General features: G+C 35.4%; 1 protein-coding gene across 1 annotated transcript in view; it reads right to left on the bottom strand.

Moving 5' to 3' along the window:
• The window catches only part of SLC2A13 (solute carrier family 2 member 13), a 363,418-nt gene that overhangs the window by 279,787 nt on the left and 56,601 nt on the right, over positions 1-27,030 (bottom strand). The window contains exon 3 of the mRNA XM_025455601.3: positions 5,119-5,327. Coding sequence (XP_025311386.3) covers positions 5,119-5,327 — 209 coding nt within the window. The remainder of the gene's footprint in view (positions 1-5,118; positions 5,328-27,030) is intronic.

Genomic DNA, 27,030 nt, shown 5'->3' with positions numbered 1-27,030 from the left:
TATATCGATTCTACAACAATATTTGCATGATTCTCTAGGGAGAGAAAGTCTTCCTTGTTTACACTTTCCTTCCAATGATCCTGCTTTAACATCTCAGGGCAGAGCAGAGAAGGGAGTGACAGCAACGATGTGATGCAGAACATAGGAGACTTTCCTTAAGCCCTGCCTATAGGGCTTCTCTGCTTGGGCCTGTGGGCAGGCAGTAGTCTTTGCTTTCCTTCCACCTCACCCAAGAATCTATTTCTTGTTCTCCAGTGCAGGATAAGAAATTGAAGACATCAAGGAAACAAAATTTAACTATGTGTGATGATGCACGTTAAGGAGATTTACTGTGGTGATCGTTTCACAATATATACATACACTGAATCATTATGTCACACACTGAAACTCATATAACGTATGTCAACTATGTATCAATTAAAAAAAGAAAACTGAAGAAGTCATCAGAGAGTGCTTTCAAAGGAGGTGGCACTAAGCATATGAATACACATATTTCTAGATTCTTTCCTAAGACTGTCTGTAGAGGAATTGTCTCTTCTGTTGACCAATTTTAATTTTCTTGTTATGAGACAATTACTGTTATAAACTAAAGCTCCTGACAAAGACTCCCTGTTCTTCTACATGCCTGGTAAATTAAGAGAGGACCATCTGCTTCTAAGAACATAGGCAGCTCCAACTCTTTCTACCCTGCCTCATAGATTTGCCTGAGAGGAGGACTCCAAATGCTTTAAAAGTTCATGTCTGTCAAGCTGAGGAGTGCATCTCCCGGGGAATGTACAGGAGAGACTGATGGAACACAAAAAGCTAATGAATAAACACTCTAGATATTTAGGAAAAAAAAAAGGTAAAGAGGTATACTGTGAAACAGAACACTAACTTTTATTAATTTCTAGGATAAAGCATAAAAATTCAAATAAATGTTGGGCTTACTGCAGTTGCCTTTTGCTATGGAACACATATCCCAACAAGCCAGCCTCTCTACAGTTACCTCTGAAGCCAAGTAGAAAAGTTTGATTCTCAAACTTTAAGTTTCTCAAACTTAATTGCCTTAAGTAATTACCTAGGTCTCTCTCCGGTTTCTACCTCTGTTGTAAATAAAGGTCAGACGCTAGTGCTCATCTATGCAGCATGAAATAAACTAAGGCAATAATCTGCAAGAAGTAAGCAACAAAATGATAGAAATTATATGCGTATTATTTAGTACTCAAATTTGTTTTTAATTCTAAAAGTGGTAATTGTGTCCCTACTAATTCAAAGCTTAGGATTGTCAACCTGGCATAAATAAAGATGAATAATTAGTCCTTACCCCGATGCCTTAAAAATCTGGCACAAGGACACTACAAAACATTATCAAAACTTCCAAGAAAATTAATCTGGTCCAAATAATGATACACATAATTTTGTACTTGTGGTTTCCTCTGCTTGGAACACTCTTCCTTTCGGTTCTCTAGTCTGATTCTTTCACAGCCTTTACATTCACCTCTTCAGAGAAGCCTTTCCTAACTATTCCCCTTCAGTCCCTCTATCAATGTTGTTATCCTGTTTATTGCCTTTAAAACCATTACTACCATTTGTAGCTCTCCAGTAATTATTTACCCTTTATCATCCCTGTGCTTCTTCCCAACAGAATGGACCAGAACCTCATCTTATTTACCGCCACATCTCCATTGAGTGTCACTCAGTATTCTGGAATGAAAGGCTGCTGCATTGTATTTGAAAATTTAAAAAGAAGCATTTCCCACAGATTTTTAAAACTCTAAAAAAAAATCAGACTTTGGAGCTATGATACTCTGGCTCTCCTTTCTTACAAACCTAAAAAGAATCTGAAATTCAGAACCTCCCAGAAAATCTTTTTGGGATTACAAACTAGGGGTGGAGCCAGGACTGGTCTTTCATTTCCCTGTCTCCCACTCCAGGGAGCTTTCCAAATCAAGCTGTCCTTACTTCCAGTCTCACTTTATTAGTCCTGCAGGATGTGTAAACAGTGTTGAATACAATGGGAAAACCAACTGTTTGCTTCTTTCCCATCAGTTACCCCTTTTTTTTTCTTTTTCCCACCGAAATCACATGTTAAGGAGGTTGACCTTTTTGCCATGTGCAGAAGACATGGAATATCAATACAATACAATCCTATTCCACAGTGTGGCTCTGAGCCACACCTATGCTGCTGACACAACCAGAACAACCAGCATATTCACCACAGAAAGTCACAAAGTGTGTCTGACCCAGAAGTAAATCCCACCTGCACTGGTTATTTCACACTTCCAAAAAATAATTTAATTAACACCTAATTTGGTTGCTATGCCTACTTTCCTCAAAGAAATCAAATTTAAACTCTAGTGACTAAGATAAAAAAATCCTACGAAGAGAGAAGGGTCACATAATCAAGTACCATAACAGTCATAAGTTACAAATCCACTGCAAACTCCCCGAGAAGGACATGGGAACTGAGGTGGAATCAGATCTACTTATTAAGCTCCTACAGGCAGGTAGCAGGTAATTAAGCCACCATGTCTGACAATAAAATATTTCTCTCCAGAAGAAACAGGGGTCACACACAACTTCTTTCCAATCCCCTGAAAGATCTGGAGTATTTTGCAGTGGCTAGGCCAAAGTTCCCCCCTCCAGGCAGCTGCACTCTACTGCCCAGAGTCCCCAGGAAGTAGGAGCTCCAGATTTACCTTGTCAGGATCCATGAGCAGAAGAACCCAGGCTAACCTCTAACCCTGCAACATAATGGCTGACTTGTCTTCTCTGGGCCAGGGCATTTTTATTACTTTGAAATTAGCTGTTCTTTCATATATGTTTGTCCACATAGCCTATCATTTTTTAATGCAGAAGTGGCTGAGGGCCAGGACCCTGCTGGTTTGTTATGACAAGCCCTAGCACTGGTCTCTGTTTTCCAACTAAATGGACACAGTCTTGCTCCTGGACCTGACAATGCTAAAATAAAATTCACACTTATGCAGAATAGGTTTTAACCTGGTCAAACTTCTCAATCATAAAAATAGGGCCCCAAAATTACTTGATATTTAACACTGGCAAATCTGCCTTGTGAATTTATGCCACAATGCTATTAATTCCATACTTTTAAAAAAGAACATGAGATTAATTTTAAAATTAAGCAAGATGATAGTACTCAAATAATACTAATCTAAAATGGGGAAATTATAAATCTTAGTACTTGCAAGGTTTAAGATATTTACCCAAGCACAGGACAAATGCTATTAGGATTCAATGAATAACCAAATGTGTATATAGAGCAATACTGGGAAATAAGTAAACAGCTCAGTATTTTATCTTTACTAAAGAAAAGTGCCCTATTTAGCTCCAAAAGATTTCTCGTAAAAACTAAAGGAGATACAGATAATTACAATCTTAAGTACCTTAAGTTTCTTAAGCAAAAAATCTGGTTATACGTTCCAAATAACCATGAAACTCAAAGAGTGTGCACTCGACAGCTGCATGGCTATACCAGCTGGACAAAGTTTTTAGCAGTCAAAATGAAGCTACATGGTCAATGCTTTGTAGTAAAATCAGTGCATCCCTACCCCTAAATAGGAAGGCTTTTTAAATTAAGTTGTTATCCTTTAGATGATAAAAATTTATGTTCTGAACAGTATTTAATATAACCTAATAACTTGAAAAGTTTTTCTACTCATACATTGTCAGTACATGGGCTTCAAGCACTCTGATTACTACAAAAAAACAAGATCTGATTTCATGTGGGCCACAGCTGAGAGAAATTCAGACAGGAACATAAATGAATTTATTTGTAATTTAAATGAACATTTAAAATAGTATTTTTAAATTAACAAAAATGTTCAACTCAGTAAAAGTGAATTATTTTGTTAAAGCAAAATTCTCTTTAAAACTTGCACTAATAGCTTATTCTGGAAATGCTTACAGTGCCAGGCACATAGTATATGCTCACAAACTTGTTTGTTAAAAATGACCTTGACCTAGATTTGGCTCACAGTTCACTGGAGCTTTGACCTGAGCAAGAAAATAACAACACCGCACTACTGCACTGCATATAAATTGTAAGTCAGGTGTGGCCAACATGGTGACCAGCTTCTGCACAGTGTTTATTCTATTGTTTCAGGAAAGCACAACCTTCAGCTCTACCAAAAATTATAGCAAGAGCAGGTGAGTGAACACACCAAGACTTGTGTGACATATATCAATACATGAGTATGGGTGTTTTCATTTTCTCAAGTATGAAAAATAATTTGACTAACACAAGTCAGCATTTCCACTTGGGTTACCAATTAATATTAATACAGGGGCAAAAGGACGGCTGGGAGAAAATGAGACGATTTTAGGAACTGTGAATCTACCAGTGTAATGGTTATTGTTGAGAAATGTATTACAAAATGTCTACCTCACAACATATGCATCCTACAAATCACTTATTCAAATCTCTCAAGATTAGAGATCCTGTTTGAGATTTTTCAAAACCCTACCTGATTTCTTCTCTGAAAAGAAATTCATCAATATAAATGGACTAGAAGAAACTTCTTTTGGTTTTCCAACATGGTGAAATTGCGATTAGACAATCAGTTAAACATTGTAATGAAAAGAGGGAAATACAAAATGATTCCAAAACTAGGATCAAGAGGCATTCTTATTCTTTATAAAACTTATATGAAAATTAATGTAATACGTGTAAACACGGTATTTAGTTTTACTAAAGTGATTTATTTTGACAACAGTTCACACTATGAGGCTCTCTGGTAATACAGAAGGTCAAAATGCATATGTATATCTTTATATGTATTTATTTGTAAAATACGTCTATACTCAAAAATTACCCCCTGCACAAAAAATGATGACAACCATGTCATATATATCCAATTTTGAAAGAATAAAAGAGACTATACAAAACTAAAAATAGTAATTATGTAAGGATAGTGGTATTATGGGGATGGGTTTTCTTTCTTTTATAACATTCTTATATTACTTCAAAAACTAAATTAAAATATATTTATTTTGATTTGGTTATACACATGAAAATGTTACATCATTTAGAGTTGCTAAATAATAGCAAAAGAATATAGTTTCTAAATAAAACCATTATGTAGTTTTAAAATTCATATAAGTACAAAATCCACATACCTGAGCCAACCTCTTTTTCTTCTTCTTCAATGTTGTTTTTGATGCTATCATATTCCTCATCAATGGTCTGGTTACCACGCATCTGAGATAAAATTCTACGAGCCTTCTGAGTCTGTCCTTTCTGAATCAGCCACCGAGGACTCTCAGGTAAAAAGAGAAAGCCAAAAAACTGTATAACTGCTGGAATTGCTGCAAGTCCCAACATGTACCTGCAATAAAAAAAATCCATGTATTATTTTAAAATTTGGAATTAACACTGAGTACAAATAAAAAGTTTGTGTTCACCACATGGGGAATAGTATCTAATATTAAATTAGAGTGATTTTCTCTTTGTGTGTGTGTGTGTGTGTGTGTGTGACCAGAAAAAAAAGGATTTTTTTAAAGGTTTTATTTATTCATGAGAGAGACAGAGAGAGAGAGACGCAGAGACTTAGGTAGAGGGAGAAGCAGGCTCCATGCAGGAAGCCCCATGTGGGACTCGATCCTGGGACTCTGGGATCACACCCTGAGCTGAAGGCAGACGCTCAACAGCTGAGCCACCCAGGCGTCGCAAAAAAGGATACTTTTATACTGTAGTGAGAAACTGGAAAATGAGAAAAATCAGATTCTTCTCTCTCATACCAATTACATTTAAAAAGGGCAAAAGTCACAATAATTATGTATGTACATTCTGAACCACACACATCATGCAAAACACCATAATCACCACCCCTTTCTAATACTAATACATATAATTCTGTTTTACAATAGAAAATGGGTCTCAGACAAAACTCTGATTATCTGTTTAAAAAGATTTTTTTTCATTAAAATAAATACCCCAAACTCCTTATCTTTTTTTTTTTTTTTGCTCCATGAATGGTCAGTAATGATTTCATTTTGCCATCAAGCATCACATTCACCCTCATTAACTAAGGAAAAGCCAGAGCAGAAAAAAGATAGAAGCAAACAATCATTGTTAAAATGACAGAAACAGGGCAGCCCAGGTGGCTCAGGGGTTTGGCGCCGCCTTCGGCCGGGGGCCTGATCCTGGAGACCCAGGATCAAGTCTCGCAGTCAGGCTCCTTGCATGGCGCCTGCTTGCCCCTCTGCCTGTGTCTTTGCTTCTCTCTCTCCTCTCTGTGTATTCTCAGAAATATATTAAATCTTTTAAAAATGACAGAAATATAGTAAAAAGGCATATCATTTTAAAACCATCAAAGAAAAAAAAAAACCATCAAAGAAATAAAAATACTAGTATGAGTACATCAATATCAAAGATCTCTGCAAAATTATCCTGACCACTAGATCTATGTCCTAACATTCCTTTGATGTTAGGCCTCGATCTTTTTGAATTGAGGGGCTAGATTAGCTCAACTTCAAGGTCACTTTTAAATGGAAACTTCTATGGATCTAGGAGACCTGTATGTTTTTCTGTTGATCCAAATTCTCTGAGTTTATGTTCCATGGCAGACTTATGATGGTAGAGCTCAGAAAGCCAACTCTGATTAATTAACAAACATACTCACTGATACTCACAATAAATCAATTGACTTGATATACTTTTTAAAGCTATTCCAAGTTTTAAGCTATATTAAACCCAAAGTAGAGTGAGCAGCCTTGAAGCCTCCAGATATACAACTTGTGAAATAAGTCCACTACTTTTCAAACAAATTCATTTTAATTCCAAAAATAGCAGGAAAAAAATTGTCACATGGGTGTTAAGACTACCTCTCACTCTAAACTATTTGCAAATGACATATCTGATGGAGGTTTAGTATCTAGTATCTATAAAGAACTTATCAAACTCAAAAAATGGGTAGAAGACATAAGCAGACATTTTTCCATAGACTACTTCTCACTCTAAACTATTTGCAAATGACATATCTGATGGAGGTTTAGTTTCCAGTATCTATAAAGAACTTATCAAAGTCAAAAAATGGGTAGAAGACATAAACAGACATTTTTCCGTAGAAGATATACTGACAGCTAATAAACATATGAAAAGATGCTCAACATCACTCATCAGGGAACTACAAATCAAAATTACAATGAGATACCACTTTACACTAGCCAGAAAGGCTAAAATTAACACAGGAAACAACAGATGTTGGGGAGGATGCAGAGAAAGGGGAACCCTTGATAACACTTTAGTGGGAATGCAAACTGGTAGAGCCATTCTGGAAAACAGTATGGAGCTTCCTCAAAATGTTAAAAATATTACTACCCTATGACCTAGCAATTGCACTACTCGGTATTTACCCAAAGGATAAGAAATACTGATTTGAAGAAACACATGCACCCTGATGTTTACAGCAGCATTATCAACAATTACCAAATTATGAGAAGACCCCAAATGCCCCACTGACTGATGAATGGATAAAGAAGCTGTGGAAAACATATACAATGGAATATTACCCAGTGATAAAGAATGAAATCTTGTCATTTGCAATGACACAGATGGAACTAGAGTATATTATCCTAAGCAAAATCAGAGAAAGACAAATACCATATGATTTTATTCACATATGGAATTTGCAAAACGATACAGATGAACATAGGTGTCAAAAAAAAGAGAGGCAAACCATAAAACAGCCTCTTAACTATAGAGAACAAATGGAGGGTTGCTGGTAGGGGGGTGTGGACAGGCTAAATGGGTGATTGGTATTTAGGAGAGCACTTGTTGTAATGAGCACTGGGTGTTGTATGTAAGTAATCAACCACTAAATTCTACTCCTGAAACTAATATTACACTATATGTTTACTAAATGGGTTTCAAATAAAAACTTGAAGTGAAGCAAAACAAAATTTAAAAAGTATCGCTCACTCCAAACAGCACATAAAGCCACACATGGAAACAGAAAAATTAAGATTTTTAATAAACAAAGTTCTTATGACTAAATGAGTCATTTTGGTTTATAGTATTAAACAAGATCTTATTAAAAGTGTTTTCTTAATCCATGGGCTGTGATAATTATATCAATACTTAATCATTCCTTCCTCTGCTAACCTATAGAACACAGTGTTTTAAACTCCATTTATGTCACTATACCTTGTATTATAATGAATTATATATGTATCTCACCTGATTTTGTATTTAACTTTGTATTTGACAAAGCACCTAAAAAAATATCTTGCACACAGTAGGTACTTAGTAAATATTTTTAGAAATGATACAAAAGGAGCTATACATCTAAACTTTTTGTATTAGCTAGACAGAAAATAAACGTACTTCACATTTGTATAACACTGGTTCATGTAGCAATTCTTCTGGATCATTTAGCTCTGCAAACTTCGTTGCGAGGTAATTTCTTCCAATTAAACTGTTATTCCAGATATAATCAGACCTTTTCTGAAGATGTCTCATCTGAAGATTCTTAGGATGTCTTCAGATGAGAGATTGGCTTACATAAATGCATACTTGTGGCAGCTTCCTCTTAAGATGTTAACTTGTATAACCAAATGTGTTACTTTAATGTATGTTTTATTGCTGTAAATGAATAACATTTTTGTTCACTTGTGTTCTCTCTTGAAGAAAAAGTTATACACAATTGTATTGCCCATTACTGCCAATTGTGTAAAAAAAAAAAAAAAAAGGCAATAAGAGGCAAATGCCAAATATACTGGATTAGGAAATAGATTTTAAAAATTCTAAAAATGGAAGCCTTCGTGTGTTGTTTCTCTACATCTTTCATGATCTTTCTTTCTGTTCTCCAAACCCCCTTACTGATGAATTAAAATTAAAGAGCTACACAGGGAACTTCAAAGCAGTACTTGAAATGAATATAGAAACTGTTTTCAGGCACCAAAAGGTGCTCACATAATACTGTGCATTTTACTACTCACTAATCCTAGGACACAGTATTTCTAAAAACTGAAAGAAAAGGGAGAAGGGTAGAAAAGGTAAGTACAAAAAGAAAATTGTATACATACATATTAGTTTATGTTCCTAATGCAAGCTATAGATTAGGTCTCTAGTCCTTTAAAATCCAAGAGTCTAAGGTCTGAAATACACAATTCAATGCCCTAACAGTAAGGTGGGTGGCACCCAACTGTCAACCTTTAAGGATATTGAAGCCTGGTTCCAGAAAGCAGGCAAAATAAAACATGTTTTATACATTTATGTCCTAATTTTCCTCTTCTAGAAGTAAAACAAAGCTTATTTTACTATATTTTGATTACCTTTCATGATGTACACAATTTGCCACCCCAAAAGGGTCTCTTTGGCATAAGGATTATTTTAGGCTAAGTATCTTTAAGAAACTGCAAACACAGGGAAAGCTCTAAAAACCAAATAGAAATTACCCTTTTGTAAAATTCATTTACATTTACAAGGGAAATTTCCTCTTGTAGGGGTATTTCCCTCTGTAAGAGTTCTGGAGACTCTTATCAAAGGAGAAGGTTAAGACTTAAATCTGCATCACAACCTTGCCCTTGTTTACTGTGCTTTTCTCTCCCCAACCTGTCATAACTGTCTCCTAGCCCCCAACATCTTCTTTGGTCTTTAGATGAATATAGTATTTAGGGTGATGGCTTTGGCCTCTTTGTGGAGTTGCTCAGTGAGTTTTATGTGGGTCTCTCCTATTTATACAGGAGGTAATACATGTCATTAAACTTTTATTTGTCTCTTGTTAAGTGATCTCATGTCTCATGTTAGGCCAGGCAGAGGAACTCTAATGGGTAAAGGAAATTTTTTCCTCCCAAAAAATGATAAAAGTATTTTGATGAATAAATTTCCAAGGCTCTGCAAAGACCAAATAAGAGAAGATGGGGAGTAGTTGTGGTTTATGATAGAAAGAACATAGGAACAGACCTGGGTTCTATTCAGCTCTGGGCATACTAGCCACAAAACCCTGATCAAGTTATTTAATATTTTAATGTACAGGTGACAGATCTATTTCATAGGACTGCTGAGAGAATTAAGTGGAACCATACAGTTGGTACCTAAAATGGAGAAGGCACTTAGCCATAAAAAACTTACCTCCCTGACTCCCTCACCTATCAATTCAATACAATTTATTGATCTTGGCTGTATCATCCACCCAAAGTCAGTAAGTAAAACTAACCAATTTCTTTCTTGAGAAAAAAACTGTTGTTCTGATGATGTGCAGACTGAAGAATAAGAAAAATAAAAGATTGCTTTGCTGTGTTACTGATGAAAATTTTATCGTGAGACTATAAGAGCAAGAAGTCTATAGGCTTAGTAAAGGCAGTATGTATTTGGGACTCACCTTGAGTCCTGGAAATCCAAGGAAATCAGGAACCACATGACTAATAAGACAGTCTGCTGACAAACTAGGGCAGTCAATCCCCCAAAGTAGTACTTAAATATTGATATGGGAGATCTCATTATTTTAAGTTAAATCAAGGGCTCTAAACCCTGACTTCACATTAGAAGGGGGGGAGGAAGACTTTTAAAACATATTAGTGTCCAGGCCCTACCCATCCAAGATTTTGATTAATTGGTCTGGGCTTCAGGCCCAGGAAATTCTATTTTATTAAAAGCTCCCCAGGTGGTGCTAATGTGCAGTCAGGGCTAAGAACCACCTGTCTAAGTGTTTTTAAAAACCCAGGGGGTAAAAGTGAACAATAAGCACCCAAGGTCCATACTTTAAAGCAAAAGCTATTTATCTTCTGGAGGCACACCAAGCTGACAGAAAGGGAAGGAGGCTGACTAGAGCACAAATCCCAAGCTTTCAGGAATTCTAAAATTCTTAAGAATCTTCTGTGGCATCCTGATCACTCACAGGTGATTTTTTTTATACTTTCTCAACTGAAGTTAACAAATGAGCTATTTTCTGGTCCAACTAGCTAGATCAGCACCTGCCTATCTTCCAGAAAACCAGGATGGGCCCTAAAATTGTGGGCAATGCTTTCAAGTGGTGTGGCTGGGCCAGCTGTCACCAAAGGAGACAAGCCCAGCTATTTTACCACAGATTAAGCCTTCTTCCCAGTGCCAAGAACTGAAGCTCTGTGAATCAAAGATCCTGCATTCCTAGGTGACAGCCCTTCCCCTGGTGGTACTTCACATAAAACCAAACTGGGCCTGCACTGGACTCCATATTTGCCACCATTCTTGTTTTAAAGGAATCATAGTGCTCTCACCCACAAAACTAAGGCAAGCATCCTCTAACTGATGGCCATTTAAGACATGAACTCTGTGGCTCATAATTGCCCCACTTCTTTGATAATAAAATGGTTATCTGATGACATGGTCTACTGAAAACATGATGAACACATTATTTATCCTCTAGTAGTTCTACAGGGTGATGATTAGGTTCCAAATACATTAAAAAAAAAAAAACTAGTTGAAAATAGCTTAGACATGTAATCACTTAACAGTAGCAATAGTAATAAGCGATTAATACAAATCACTAGTTACTATGTGCCCAGTACTGTTCAAAGGGTTTAAGAAACATTAACCCATTTGTCTTCACAATGACCCTATGAAGTGGGTATCATTACAGTCCCCATTTTAAAGACAAACTAAGTATAAATTAGATATAGAACTAGTATGCAGTGGACCTACGATTAAAACCTAGGCAATCTTGGGGCACCTGGGTGGCTCAGTTGGTTAAGCATCTGGCTCTTAATTTCGGTTTAGGTCATGATCTCAGGGTCCTGGGATTAAGCCCATTGTGGGGCTCCATGCTCAGTGGGGAGTCTGCTTGAGCTTCTCTCTCCCTCCTTCTGCCCCTCCCCACCCCTGCTCCCTCTCCCTCCCTCTCTCTAAAATAAGTAAATCTTTCTTAAAAATTTAAAAATAAAATAATCTAGGCAATCTGGCTCCAATGTTTATTGTAAGACTAGCTATAATAAATGTCTAATGATTAGTTACCTTAATTCTGCAGAAATCATAAAAAAGAACATTAAGATAAATTAATCTTTACCTCATGTTTAAAGACTTTCGAGGATAACTTTAGAAGTTCTATTGCTCACTCACCTCTGTTAAATGTATTAAAGCACTGCAGAGTAACATGGCAAAGGGGCTACCTGGGGGCAGTCAGCCTCCTAGGAGCATGGTACCTGCCACAAAAGCACCCACAGGAAGGGGAAATGCAAACTTAACAACACAGACCTGCTGGTGACACATGGAATATACTATTGCTCTCGACACCAGAGTTTTACTATGAAAATAATCAACTATTAATTAAAAGAAAATATCTCATTTGTATAGGCAAACTCATATTGCTTGTTTTGAACACTGTGCCAAACTGAATTTGAATTTAAGACATACATACATTTTTCATGTAGGAAAAATATGGGTAACATGGTAGGAGATAGTTTTAAAAATGACTAGGAGCAAAAAACAATTATTTGATCCTTTTAAAATATTTTACATAAGGGAACTTGATAGATCTAACATTGCTTTCCACGATATTTTGATTTTCAATCTCTGCCTCCCAAAGGCCTCTCTAAACTTCTCCTCTTCCAAAAGGAATTATGCAAGAGTGAGGAATTATATCTTGCATCCACATGCTGTTTATTTTTCTTCTCCTCTCTGTTCTTAAGTTCCCAAACAATGTAAAAAGGTTCCCAATGCCTTACAAAAAAAGAGCTATATGATTTATGGTTTTAATTATAAGTCAAGCTATTCTAGAAAAACTATCATAGCTAAGAGAGCTGTATTACAAGATGTTATATTTGAAACAAATTGTATGCAATTGTTTTTACAGCTCTTGAGTTCTACTAAGGGAAGATACTTCACTCTGAGAAGCATATAAAGGTTTTTTGGACACTGCAGTCAGCCAATTATCCCACTAGGCCATGACAGCATTAAGGTGTTCAATAACCACTTCCTTACTTGTCTCCTAAACTCACATTGTTAAATGTATTTTTCAGCCAAATATCCACCTTATATTCTAGTCACAGAGAATCTTGTTATTTTTCACAACACTCAGATTAGCTCAGTGACGACGTCTGAAGTTTGTCCCTTGTATAGTGAGGGTTTTTAGCAATATTCTCTAATATCCAATACTTTCTTGAAATTCACTGGAAAAAAAAAATCAGGTGACAAAACCAAATTTATAATTCTGATATTTCCATCCTCTTCTAGCTTACATTACATTTATATCTATTTCCTACTAATTTACAAATCATGTTCATGTTAGCTCTTTCTGAATAGCACAAAAAAGAGGAATATCATAAATATTAAGATACTAAGCTTTATTCTTTAAAAGTTTCCAACTGGCATCCTTTTACATAGAACTATGAAATAAACTCTAAGCCACTTTTTTCTCAAACAGTTCATTGAAAATAAAAAGGGTCAGCAGTTAGTAAATTCTTCGAAAGTGTTACCTAATGAAGATTTACTGTGTTGTTTGGAAAGGCTGAATTCCTATGATCTATCTGAGCTGTTATTCTGAGCTGTTTACCCAGCAAGCATCTCCTTAATGTACATTAAGTGCCAAACTCTATGCCAATCACTAAGCATCATGAGAGCACTTAAACCAGAGATGGTATAGTACTGTATAAATCCAAAAATATCTCTCAAGCCAAACTTTCCAATATATGTCATTGTACCTTGTTTAGGGAAAGGAAACATTTTCCCCTTAAAAAGGCATAATCCAACCCTTTCAAACCACATTCAAGAACATTATTCCTTCAGTCCTACATCCTGAGCTACCTGACTTCACTGCTCAATGTTTCTATGGATTTTGAGGTTTTTTTCATGTACTTCTTACATACTTAATAATGAGTTATGCATTTACTAAAAGATCTCTATTCCTGGATTTACAAAAGAAATGCTCACATCATATGTCAAAATCACAAATATGTACATGATAATCACCGAATATAAATTGTAATGTATGTAGTATGTTTCTAAATGCAAGTTTTAGATGCAAAAGGATAACACTGAATTTAGCCACCTGCTATGATTACAACTCACCTTTTAACATATTTTTCAATTTTAGTGCATGACTCACAACTCCATTTTAACAGATAAGAGATTAAAATAATAAATTGAGATCCCAGGCTGGTAAATTAATTTCCCTCTGCCTTCAAGGACCATGCAGAACATCAACACTGATGACTGACATATCTGATAATCTGATGGCAGCTAGAGAGTAAACATGAGACCAAAGCTGAAAGTACATAAGAACAAAAATCATGTCCCAGTTGGAATCTTTCAAGTAAAAAGCAGGTGATATATGATCAGCAAATGAGTAACTTTTGTGTTACCTAATGAATGTGTCTGTATAAACTATTTACCAAAAATAATGTCAAATATGTAAACAAAAAAAAATGAACTCTGTGTAGGTGGTGGGGGAAATGCCTCAAAGTGATTTGACATTGGTGTATCAGGTCAAGCTTATTTAGAGTGTTGTGATTATAGTAGAAACAGCAAGATATACTTCCTTTGAATAAGATGTGATATTAAAACGAATGTGTTTTGCACAGATATTAAACTGCAAATGTGCAAAATACAATGACTTGTACAAAATGCACGGTACTAGTGCTAGAAATAATGCACACAACCAAACCTACATACATATCCTTTTTCTTCCCTGCCCCCCTCTGAAAATCTTCCATATCCAAAGCTCTGGGCTAGGGATTTGGGAGATACAATGATTAGTAGACATCCGTTGCTTCAAGGAGCTTATACACTAGTAATCATCAAACAAAAATACAATTATATCTAATTGCTATGACTGAGGTTTTAGCACAGTGTAGGAACAAAGACAAAAGTTATTTCAATTGAGGATGTTAGAAAAAGTAACATACAGAAAAGGAGTATGATGGAGGGAGCTAAAAGAAGGTACAGATGAACATTTTTAAAGTACAATTTGCATATAACAAAATGAAGAGCTCCAAGGTATACCATTGTAAGAGTTTTGAGAAATATATATACCCTTATAACCACCATCTCAATAAAAAATCAGAATATTTCCATCATTACAGAAAGTCCCTATACTCTCTTTCCAGCAATCCACACTGCCATAGTCAACCAATGACTGAATTTCTGTCCCCATAGCTTATTTTGCATGTTAATGAACATCATACAGAATGTTGAAGACTGTACTCCTTTCAGTCATGTTTTTTGAGATACATCCACATTATTATTGTATTTCACTGATTTATTTATCCTTACCAGTCTGTTTTGATTCTTTAGCTTTATTTATACTTAGTCTTAAAATCAGACAAAACTCTTTAATTTCATTCTTCAAGATGCTTTTGGCAATTCTAGGTCCTTCTCTTTTCTGTAAAAACTTTTAGAATCGATTTGTTCACTTGAATGAATCTGAATGACTATAAATGGTGATAGCAGACACTTTTGCCTTGCAAGTAATAAGGAAAACATTCAGGCTTTCACCATTGTGTACAAAGTTGACTGCAGGTTTTTTTCATACATGTCCTTTATTTAGTTCAAGAAGTGCTCTTCTAGTTTGCTGGAAGGTTTTATCATAAATAAATGTTATTCTGTCAAAAGCTTTCCCTGCATATATTGAGTTAATTATACAGGTTCTCCTCTTTTTAATAATTTGAACATGGTGACCTGCATGAATTAATTTTCAAATGCTAAATAACCTGACTTTCCTCAGAAAACTGACTTGGTCACAATTTATTATACTTTTATGTATTACTAGCTTTAATTTTACTAGTATTTTGCAAGGATACTTTTGATCAGTATCCTAGAGATTTTTTTTTCTAATAGCTTAGGCCACATTAGAGTTACATTGTCCTCAAAATCCCAGCTGGGAATTATTCCTTCCATCTTTATTTTCTTAAAGCTTTTGCTTATGCTTGGAGCTTTTTTTTTTTTTTAATTTATTCATGAGAAACACAGAGAAAGAGGCAGAGACATAGGCAGAGAGAAGTAGGCTCCCTGCGGGGAGCCTGATAAGGGACTCATCCCAGGCTCCTGGCATCAAACCCTGGGCCAAAGGCAGAGGGCTCAACCACTGAGCCACCCAGGTGCCCTGGAGCTACTTCTTCCTTAAATATTTTACAGAATTCAACACTGAAACCATCTAGGCCTCAATATTGCTTTGCAAGTAGGTTACCAATAGCGATTCAATTTACTTAAGACAGGGATATTCAGATTTTCCATTTTACCTTATGTCAGTTTTTAGTAGGACTATGATCTTCAAGCAATATGCCCATTTTACTTAAGTTGTTGAATTTATTGGCACAAAGTCATTCAAAGCATTCTATCACCCTAATAATGTCCAGAGCAATGACATAACCTTTTATTCCTGATATTGATAACTTGTGCATTAGCTTTTTCTTATCAGCTTATCAGTCATATCAGTTTATCAATTTTATTCATCTTTCCAAAGAATCAACAGTATATTTTTTCTATTGCTTACTTTTCTATTACATTGACTTCTAGTTTATTATTTATTTTCTTGTTTTCTTTGGATTTATTGTGCCCATATTTTTCTAGCTTCTCTACGTGAAACTTAGATCATATGACTTTTCCTCCAATAATATAATCACCTTAACTATATATTTTTCTTTAAACACAGCTGAAACTGCATTCCACAAACTTTGACATACTGTATTTTCTTTTAATTCAAAACTATTTTTTAATTTTCTTTCTGATTTCTCCTTAGATTCATTATTTAGAACATGCTGGTTTTTTGAAGATTTTCTGGTTCTCTTATACTGTTTGTTATGATCAGAAGCCATATTCTATACAATTCATTTTTAAAATTTATTAACATTGGGATGCCTGAATGGCTCAGTTCATTATGCATCTGATGCTTGATTTTGGTTCAGGTCTTGATCTCAGGGTTGTGAGATTGAGCCCTGCAGTGGGCACCTTGCTCAACACAGAATCCACTTGAGATTCTCTCTCTCCCTCCCCTCCAGTTCATATTCTCTAAATAAACAAAAATCTTAAAATATATATATATAAACATTTATTTTATGGTCTGAGATATGGTCAATTTTAGAGAATGTCTAACGTCAATCTGAAAAAGGATGTCCTTCCTGCAGCTGTTGGGTACAGCAGTCTACAAATGTTCATCATGAAACGTTAGTTTAGCAGTGTTATCTGGTTTTTCTGTAACCTTACTTTTTGTCTAATTATTTTTATCAGTTGTTAACAGTTTCAAATTCTCCAAATATGAGCACAGATTTGTCTATTTCTTCTTTTAGTTTTTCAAAGTTTTTTATTGTAGTGAAATATAAAATTTACCTTTTAATCATTTTTAAGTGTAAAGATATGTTAACATTGTCTATTCACAATGTTGTATAGTCACCATCTGCTAATTTGTGTTTATGCATTTTGAAGCTAACTGGAGAAACTATAAGATTTTTAAAATTATTCTTATTTCTGATTAGTTGGCTCTATTATCATTATGAAATGCCCCTTCTTATCTCTGGTAATACCATTTGTCTTAAAGTCTTACTGTGTGTGACTATTAACAAAGCCACACAGCTTTCTTACATTTCGTGTTTGTACAGTATATCTTTTCCTAGTCTTTTAACCTATCTGTGGCATTATACTTAAATTGTGTCACTTTTAGACAACATAGACTTAGGTCATACTTCTTGTGCACAACGAATATTTTTTTACATTTTATAATTGTTGTAAAATTGAGTTTTAAGTCTACCATTTGCTATTTGCCTTCCATTTGTTCTATCTGGTTTTTATTCTTGTGTTCTTCCTTTCTTGCCTTTGTTCTGCTTACCCAAATATTTTAAATATCCATTTCAATTATTTTTCTTTTTTTCCTTAAAGAAAGAGAATGTGAACTGAGAGTGAGGGAGAGAGAGAATCTTAAGCAGGCTCCATGCTGGGTGTGGAGCCAACATGGAGCCTAAACTCACAACCTTGAGATCATGACCTGAGCCAAAATCAGGAGTCAGACACTTAAGCAACCCAAGCACCCCTCCACTTTAATTCTTTAAGATTTATTTTATATATAAGGAGAAAGTCGGGGGCGGGGGTGCAGCAGAGGGAAAAGGAGAAGAAATGCAGACTCTCCGCTAAGTGCGGAGCCTCATACGGGGCTCAATCCTAAGATCCTGAGATCATGACCTAAATTGACACCAAGAATTGTTTGCTCAACTAGCTGAACTACCCAAACACTCCTCCATTTTAATTCTTATAGTGGCTTCAGAACTGTAACTCTTCAGAAACATTTAATTTTCATATACTTCCTCTAATGTTTTTACTATTGTCATCATATGTTTTATAGCTACATACATTTAAATGTAAAGTCATAGGTCTTTTGGAAAAATTGAGAGGAGAAAAACAAAGTACTTTATACTTAGCCTTCTATTTATGATAGCTGGTGCTCTTCTTCCTTACTGTAGATGAGCTTTCATCAAGAGTCATTTCCCTCAGTCTGAAGAATTTCCCTTACTATTTCTTATGATTCAGGAAGTCTGGTGGTGAGAGCCTCTTAATTTTACTTTGTCTGAAATGTTTTTATTTTACCTATATTTTTGAAGATTTTACTGGATTGACATTTTTCTTTCAGTACAGCTGACCCCGAACGATGTAGGAGTGAGGAATACCCACCCTGCGCCATCAAAAATCCAAACACAAGTTCTGACTCCCTTAGAAACTTAACTACTTATAGCCTACTCCCGACTAGAAGCCTTACCAGTAACATTCGATTAACATTAAAACACATATATATTTTGTATGTGATATGTATTATGTACCATATTCTTAAAATAAAAAAGCTAAAGAAAAGGTTACTATGAAAATCATAAGAGACAATACATTTATAGTACTCTACCATATTTGTACAAGAATTCTGGTAAGTGGACCCACGCATTTCAAACCCATGTTGTTCAAGGGTCAACTGTAGTTTAACGATGACATGCCATTGTCTCCAGATCTCCCGCTGTTCCTGATGTACAGTCAGTCATCATTTGTATTGCCGTTCCTCTTCATGTAACATGTCTTTTTTTTCTTGGATCCTAACTTTCTCTGTATGTGTCTTCTGTTTTCAACCGGTTGACTATGATATGCCTGCATATGTTCATCTTTATATTTATCCTACTTGGGATTCACTATATTCTGGAATCAGTACTTACTGTTTTCACCACATTTTGGAAGTTTGCAGCCTTTCTCTTTTTTTTTTAACATATTTTTTCTTCATTCTCTCTTTCTTGGATTTCAATTACATGTATACTAGACTACTTAGTGTTAATTAGAGGTATATAAGAATATTCAACATTATGCCCTAGGTTACTTAAGCCTCTTTCTTTTTCAACTTTTTCTCTTTTTCAAATTAGGTGGTATCAATGGATTTGCCTTCAAGTCCCTAAGCCCTATCATCTGTCATATTCAATTTTCTCTTAAGCCCATCCAATGAATTTTTTAGATGTTAATTTCAGAGACTGTACTTACTTACAACAGTATTAGATTTTCTATTTGGCTTTTTTTTTTTTTAATATAGGCTGCATTTTTTGCAGAGAATCACCATCTGGTCACTCAGCAGGACTACCTTGTTTGCTAAATCTTTCAACATTATTAATAATAGCTGCTTTAAAGTCCTTTTCTGCTAATTTCAACATCTGCATTATCTTGAGATTTGTCTATATTGTCCATTTTTTCTTTTAGTTATGTGTCATAAGTTCCATTTATTCACGTCTAATAATTTTTTGTGTTCTGAGGATTGTGAATGATTAAATGTAGAGACTCTAGATTTTATTCTTTTCTTCAGAATAATGTAGACTTTTACCTATCAGCTTCCTTGAGTTTGTGGAGGTTCGGTTTTATACTTGGTTAGGGTGAATCTGTTTCAGTTTCAGGTTGGTCTTAAGGCAAATCCTTAGTCATGCCACAGTCTTCACTTCCATGGCACAGTCTTTCTGCAGTTCTAATGGAAAGCCTGAGCTGTAACCTCAAGTTTCAAACTCCAAATATGTCACTCCTATTACAAGCAGGAAATAGAATCTCTCTCAGCTTTTATCATCCTGCAACTGTTGTTTTCCACAGGCTCCAAGGAATCTCTCCTGTATATTCAGAGTTCTGAGGTCCATAAAACATTTGTGGCAAATAAATATTCAGATTTAGGGGGCTTCCTCCTCTATGGATCATTCTTTTCCTGGATTTTCACCCTCAAATTTCACCCCACTCCGACCACCCAAACTCTGGCCACTGAGACTGTAAAGCCAATAAAACTAAGTTTTCTAGTTAAGTTCTCGCTGTCCATTATGAATTGAGGACTACACTCAAGTAAAAAGCCATAAATGTAGACTCACCACGAGCCATTCAAGAATCAAGTCCCCTTCAGTTCCAACCTATCCTTGGAGCTGCAGTTTTCCAGTGTCAAGTTTTTAAAATTCTGTCTGTGGTTTATAAGGGTCATCTTCAGGAGAGATGAGCTGTATACAAACCATTCTCATTAGCAAACTCTATTTACTTTTTACCTGGAAAATTCAGATGGCTGGGTATGAGGGAAATTTTTATTGCCAGCTTTAGATACAAGATAGAAAATCAACCCATGATTTTCTGGAGATGACCGGAAACAGTATCTACTAGCATGTAAGAGGTTGTACATATGTTCACAGCCATTAACTCATCTGATTCTAGTAACACTGTATAATTGCTGAAGCATTAGCTACATAAAAATATTAGAGCTCAGATAAATTATGTGCTATGAAAGCAAGTCTTAAATGTATTCCTCCCACAACACTATCAATACCTTTATGATAAACAGTCCTGTATCCTAATTTTGTCAAAATGAAATTACAAGTATCTTCAGCATTAAGACATGTACTTGTAATCAAGCTGTTAGCCAAATCCATCTTTCTTAAAAAGCCCACTGCAAGTTAGATTTTTAAGGCAGCTTTCTATTCTGTATTTTTTTGTATGGAGCTAAATGTCACTGATCTACAAGCACTAAATTATGAGAATACTTTCCCCAGCATAAATTTGTTTAGAAATATAAGTCTTTTTGAAGTATCATTCTAAAAGCTTCTTATTGACATGATTTTTTAAATTGTAAAATATTAGGAGGGAAAGAGGCTCACCAATTTTCCATCCCAAAGTTATATTATTTTTAAAATTATTTTCTGTATTTTCGATAAACAAACCTGATTTAATGTACTGCTGATGAGAGTGCAAAGGATTTAAAGTTCTATTCATACCCACTAAAAGCTACCTTCTATGTCATGTCACCTTCAAATTCCCAGATAGTAATCACAGCCCTTCACCTAGCTGCTTTAAAACTTCTCACTATTGCCCACACTGACTGGTCCTTTCCCACTACTTACTGGGCTTCTGAAAATTCTATTACACCTAGAATTTCCTTTTCTCTCACTATGACTGGAATGCTATTATTCATAAAGACTCAGCTCAAATATCTTTCCATCATAAAGCTAAGATATTCACACACCCTAAGAGTTCTCACAGCACTATCTATCATTTGATTAACACGCTGATGAAGTCTCTCCATTAGTCTGTGAGGTGCCTGAGAACAGGTACATTTCTTATTTATCTATCTCTAGTAGCAAGCACAACACACTATCCAGGAGGTGCCCCCCTAAAAAGTTTTTTTTCAATGACTTATTTCCATACTAACTGATGTCTCCAAGAATAACACCTCACTACTTCACACCTATATTCTGGTGACAGCCTCATAAATATGTTCTCTGCAACCATCCAAGAGCCAAGAGTTCCAATCAATTCTGAGCATCACTCTCATGTTAATCTTTGACTTACATTATAGCATGCTCTGCTCAAAAATAGTTTCCCTTTGCCTGCAGATAAAAGTTCAAAACCTCTAGCCTAAAATCTACAGACCTCTAGAATCTGGCTCCCATCTCTTGTGCACCTCAGTTTCAAGCCTCCTGATCCTGCCCTCAGCTAGCCTATATTCTGTCCCCATTTCTCCACCTCTGTCCACTAATTCTTCAGAGAACTCAGAACAAATCTCACACTGTCCATGAATTAGCCTGAAGATATTCTAGAAAAATCTCCCATGCAGATGTTGCTACTACTACTCAGTGCTTTCTCATTCCACACTTGAATTTCCTCAAATTCGGGCAGCCCGGGTGGCTCAGCAGTTTAGCGCTGCCTTTGGCAGGGTGTGATCCTGGAGACCCCGGATTGAGTCCCACGTCGGGCTCCCTGCATGGAGCCTACTTCTCCCTCTGCCTCTCTCTCTCTCTCTCTCTCTCATGAATAAATAAAATCTTTAAAAAAAAATGTCCTCAAATTCTATTCCTTAGCACACACATGCAAAAAGCACAATGTAAATAATGAAAAATGTAAATATAGCTAACACCCTTAGATACTTAACCAAACAGCTGACCGCGGACTAGTGAGATAACTCTAACTTTAAAAAATTAAATCTGAGAATAAAATGAATAAAAATCAACATGAAAGAAAATAGTTCAGCCCCTCTATAGATATACCGGTCTTATCACTGTAAGTCACATGATAGTTCATGCAATCACAAATAGAAGAATACTCATTTGAAAACTAGCTCTGTCCAAAAAAGCAGGAAAAAAAAAGTGTTCTGGAGCCAGGGTGGCCTATTATTTTTAGGGATGGAAAACTACATGGGCATAGAAACTAATTTTCATTCTCTGATTTTTACCCTTAATAAGAAACACTTATGATTAATAATTTAGTTTTCTAGCTATCTATGAAGTAAATGTATTCCCTCAACATATATTAATGAATTGATATTTTGGTTTAAAAATCAATACCTTTTCACTTTAGTTAAGAGTCCCTTCCCTAGAGCTGAAATCAATTCAGCTCAGTTCAATAAACAGTAATTGGGCATTTTCTATGTTCCAGGCCCTTTCCTAGATCTAAAAACAAGTTCAAAGTCAGTGACATTCAGGAAGTTCCACAGTGAATTAGGAGACAAAGTAACTAGTTCAAAATAATAAGTGGATAAAACAGTGAAGATATGTACAAAGTCTTATGAAAGGACAAGGGGACAGAAACAGCTTCACATGATACACAAAGGAGAAATTTAAATAAGGAACAGCAGGTGAACCAGCAAAGAAGGACAAGGTAGGCAGCCTGGGTGGCTCGGTGGTTTGGCGCTGCCTTCGGCCTAGAGTGTGATCCTGGAGACCCAGGATCGAGTCTCGCATAGAGCTCCCTGCATGGAGCCTGCTTCTCCCTCTGCCTCTCTCTCTGTCTCTCATGAATAAATAAATAAAATCTTAAAAAAAAAAAAAGGACAGGGTAGGAAAGTATTAGAGGTATAGTGAGCAGAAGAAAAAAAACCCAAAACATGAAAAAACAGTATGTAATTGGTGTACAGGATATATAGGCAGGGCTGTTGTATAAGAAAGAGGGAGGGAGGCAATGATAAATTATAAAAATCTAGAAAGGCAGGCACAGATTGGATAATGGAAGACACCACAAGCCATGATAAGAGCTTGATTTTTTTTTCCTGTGGGAAATGCAGAGGCTTTGAATCATTTAAGCAGTGGCATGCCCAGGTAGGTGTTTTACACAATCACAATGACAGCTGTTAAATTTACTCTATTATATATTTATTGAGGGCCTGAGACATCCCAAGCTTTAATTCAGCAATGAAAAAAGAAAACTTTCATTTTTTGAGGTGTAGTGAGTAAATCTATGTTCAATAAGCAAGACTAAAAAAATATCAGCACAGAAAAAGGCAGTGATAAACTTTGTACCATTAATACTAACTACTAAAATACCTCTTCCATCTTTACAAGCACTATATTAGGTAAAAATAAAATCCTTCTCAACATCATGAGTCACCAGGGAAATGCAAATCAAAACCACAATGAGATGTCACTTCACACCCACCTAGGATGACTATAATCAAAAAGACAGGAAATAAATGTTTACTAGGATGCAGAAAAACTGGAATTCTCATAGACTAGTAAGTGGGAATGTAAAATACTGCAGCACTTTAGAGAACAGTGTGCCAGTTCCTCAAAAGGGTAAACAGTTACCACGTGACCTAGCAAATTCCACACCTAGAGAACTGAAAACATGTCCATCCTGAAAAGTTGTACAGAATTGTTCGTAGTACCACTATTTATAATAGTCAAAAGTTGAAAAGTCCATCACCTGATAAATGGATAAATGGAATGTGGTATATCCACATTATTTGCCAATAAAAAGAAATAAAATAAATATACTATAGTATGAATGAATCTTGAAAAAATGGTTAAGTGAAAGAAGCCAGTTAACAAGGGACCACATATTATTACACGAAATATCCAGAATAGGCAAATCTATAGAGACAAAATGTAGATTAATGATCACCTAGAGTAAAAAAAGTAAAAAAAAAAAAAAAAAAAAAAAAAAGATCACCTAGAGCAGGGCGCCTGGGTGGCTGGCTCACTGGTTGAGCATCTGCCTTTGTCTCAGGTCATCCTGGGGTTTTGGGATGAAGTCTCACATCAGGCTCCCCATAGGGAGCCTGCTTCTCCCTCTGCCTATTTCTCTGCCTCTTTCTTTGTGTCTCTCATGATTAAATAAGTAAAATATTAAAGAAGAAAAAAAAATGATTGCCTAGAGCTGGCAAGATCTGGAAGGTTGGGGGATGACAACTAAAGGGTACAAAATTTCTTTCTGGGACAATGAAAATATTCTAAATTTGACTGCAGTGATAGCTACACAGCTCTGTGAATATACTAAAAGCCACTGAATTATATGCTTTAAACAGGTAAACTGAATCGTATGTGAATCGTATCTCAATAAAGTTGTTTTTATAAAATTCTCATCTTTAATGACCTCTTTAAAATCTTTATTCCTCTTTCCTCATGAAGCTGGATGACATTTTTCCCAGAAAACAATGTAGCACTAGAATGCTAGACAAATACCAAGGTTCAATTCTCTACTGGCAATTCTTTTTTTTTTTTTTTTTGGGCAATTCTTTTTTCCAGAAAAACTAATCTTCTAGTTGTTCAGCAGAAAAAAATTTATTTCTATGATGTCTAAACAATAAGATAAGGGTAGCTTTGATCCATCTGGCACAAAAAATGAGTTAGTTTTTCAAGAACATCAAAGGTTAAGAAGTTTTTTCTGTCTGATAAATCAATTTCATTTTCTATAAGTCTTAATTTGATAGCTACAGCAAAAATTTTCAGTAACTACATTTTAGATTATAAACAAGTAGAATGAGGAAGAAGTTAGATTTCAAATAAGAAGAACTGGCTCTAAACTCCTCTATGTAACTCAACTAGATCTTTTTCTGAGTGATTTTTTTTTATCTGCAAACTGTAAATACATCAGTTCTACCAATCTCGAGACTTTGGTTAGGATCAAATACTACTAACAGACTCTAAAATTGTTCACCACTTTAAACTAGTAAAATCTGGAACATTGGATATATAGTATAACACCAAATATTTGGTAACTTGAACTTGAGAGCTCAGAGGCAATAAAAGTCAAAAAGGTAAATAAACAATGTTAAAATGTCAGAATTCTTGGAAGATAGGGGAAATCTTACTTTAGAATATACAAAAATATAAGCATGAAAAAATTTTATATTTAACACTTACACCTACATTTTAATCAGGATTTCTGAAATATACCACCACAAAAATGAATTATTTGTTATAATTTTAAGTAAGTTGTAATTATTAACAATTTCAAAGTTGATGTTAAGGTAGTACTTCAACATTTATTGGCTTGTAACCACACTCCTATTGACCCAGAAGTCAGAAAATTTAAACACACTGCCAAGGATGCTCAATACTGGAAGAGAATAGCATGAAGAAAATTCAGCAGTAAAAAAAGGAAACCTGTTTGCATGTGGATATAAGTGAATGTATATTCATGTAAACAATAAGTGAGTTCCAAGTGATCCGTATGTTAATGCATTCGGTTGACTGCATTAGCCCAAGTTAGTTTTCCCATCCTCTTATATTTTTTTTTCACCCCTTGGTTATCTAGTATTGTGGGAAAAATGCACACAGGCATGCCATTCAGCTTTACTGCAAATATTTGGCTCCGACCTCAGTGGGATCTCATGGTTCTGTGGAAACATCTCATTTTTGTCTCTAGTCTTTTCTGTCTTATACTTTCTACAGCAGCTATGACATTTATTTTTCTCTAAGTCTCTTCTCTATCACCTCCAAGCTTCATCTGTACCAATAAAGAAAAATAGAAGCCATAGGACGTGTTTTCCTTCAACGTCATTTACAACTTACCTGTAATGGTATCCATCATTTATTCATTCATTAGAATAGTAAGTACTAATGTGATTCATCATTTATTGATTATCTGCCACATGCCGAACAGTGGGCTGAATACTTTAATATATAATAATTTAAATCCTGTAATAATCTTACAAGTACTTTTGGTCTCATTTTTTACAATTACAAGAGTGAAGTTCAGGGAGCTAAGTAATTTATTCAAGATCTGTAGCTAATGAGAGGTAAAAAACAGATTTGAATCCAGGTCTGTCCAAGTCACCTTGCCTCTGAAAGTGTTTTAATGCCTACCCCAAGACCTCTACTTCTGTACAAGGACACTGCATTCATAAATTATTTTCAATACTGTATGATCTCTCTTTTCTAACCAGTGCTCAGAAAAGATATCTAAGTAAAAAACATAGTTTATGCACTTTATACATTTTCGTTTGAAAACAGATTTTTTCTTAAGAGAGAGCCCAAGCTTGCATGCACATGTGCACACATGCATTAGTGGGGCAGAGGAGGGATAGAGGGAGAGAGGGAATTCTAAGCAGGCTCCACACTCAGTATGGAGCCCAACTCGGGCTTAATCTCACAACTCTGAGATCATAACTGAAGTTTAAATCAAGGGTCAGATCTTCAATCAACCAAGCCACCCAGGTGCCCCTAAAAATATTTTTAATAAAAAATATTTTTAATAAAAGCACACATATATATGATTTACATTATATATATTATTTATATTTACCATAATTATATATAAAGCATAATATATATTAGTTATATCAATAAGTTTTTAAAAAATATTTATTTACTTATACTAGAGAGAGCAAGCAGGGGGAAGGGACAGAGGGAGAGAACGCCCCAAACAGACTCCGT

Source organism: Canis lupus, chromosome 27 (assembly GCF_003254725.2).
Source record: "Canis lupus dingo isolate Sandy chromosome 27, ASM325472v2, whole genome shotgun sequence".
Taxonomy (NCBI): Eukaryota; Metazoa; Chordata; class Mammalia; order Carnivora; family Canidae; genus Canis; species Canis lupus.
The sequence above is the reverse complement of the archived record's forward strand: the minus strand, read 5'-3'. Positions and strand labels throughout refer to the sequence as shown.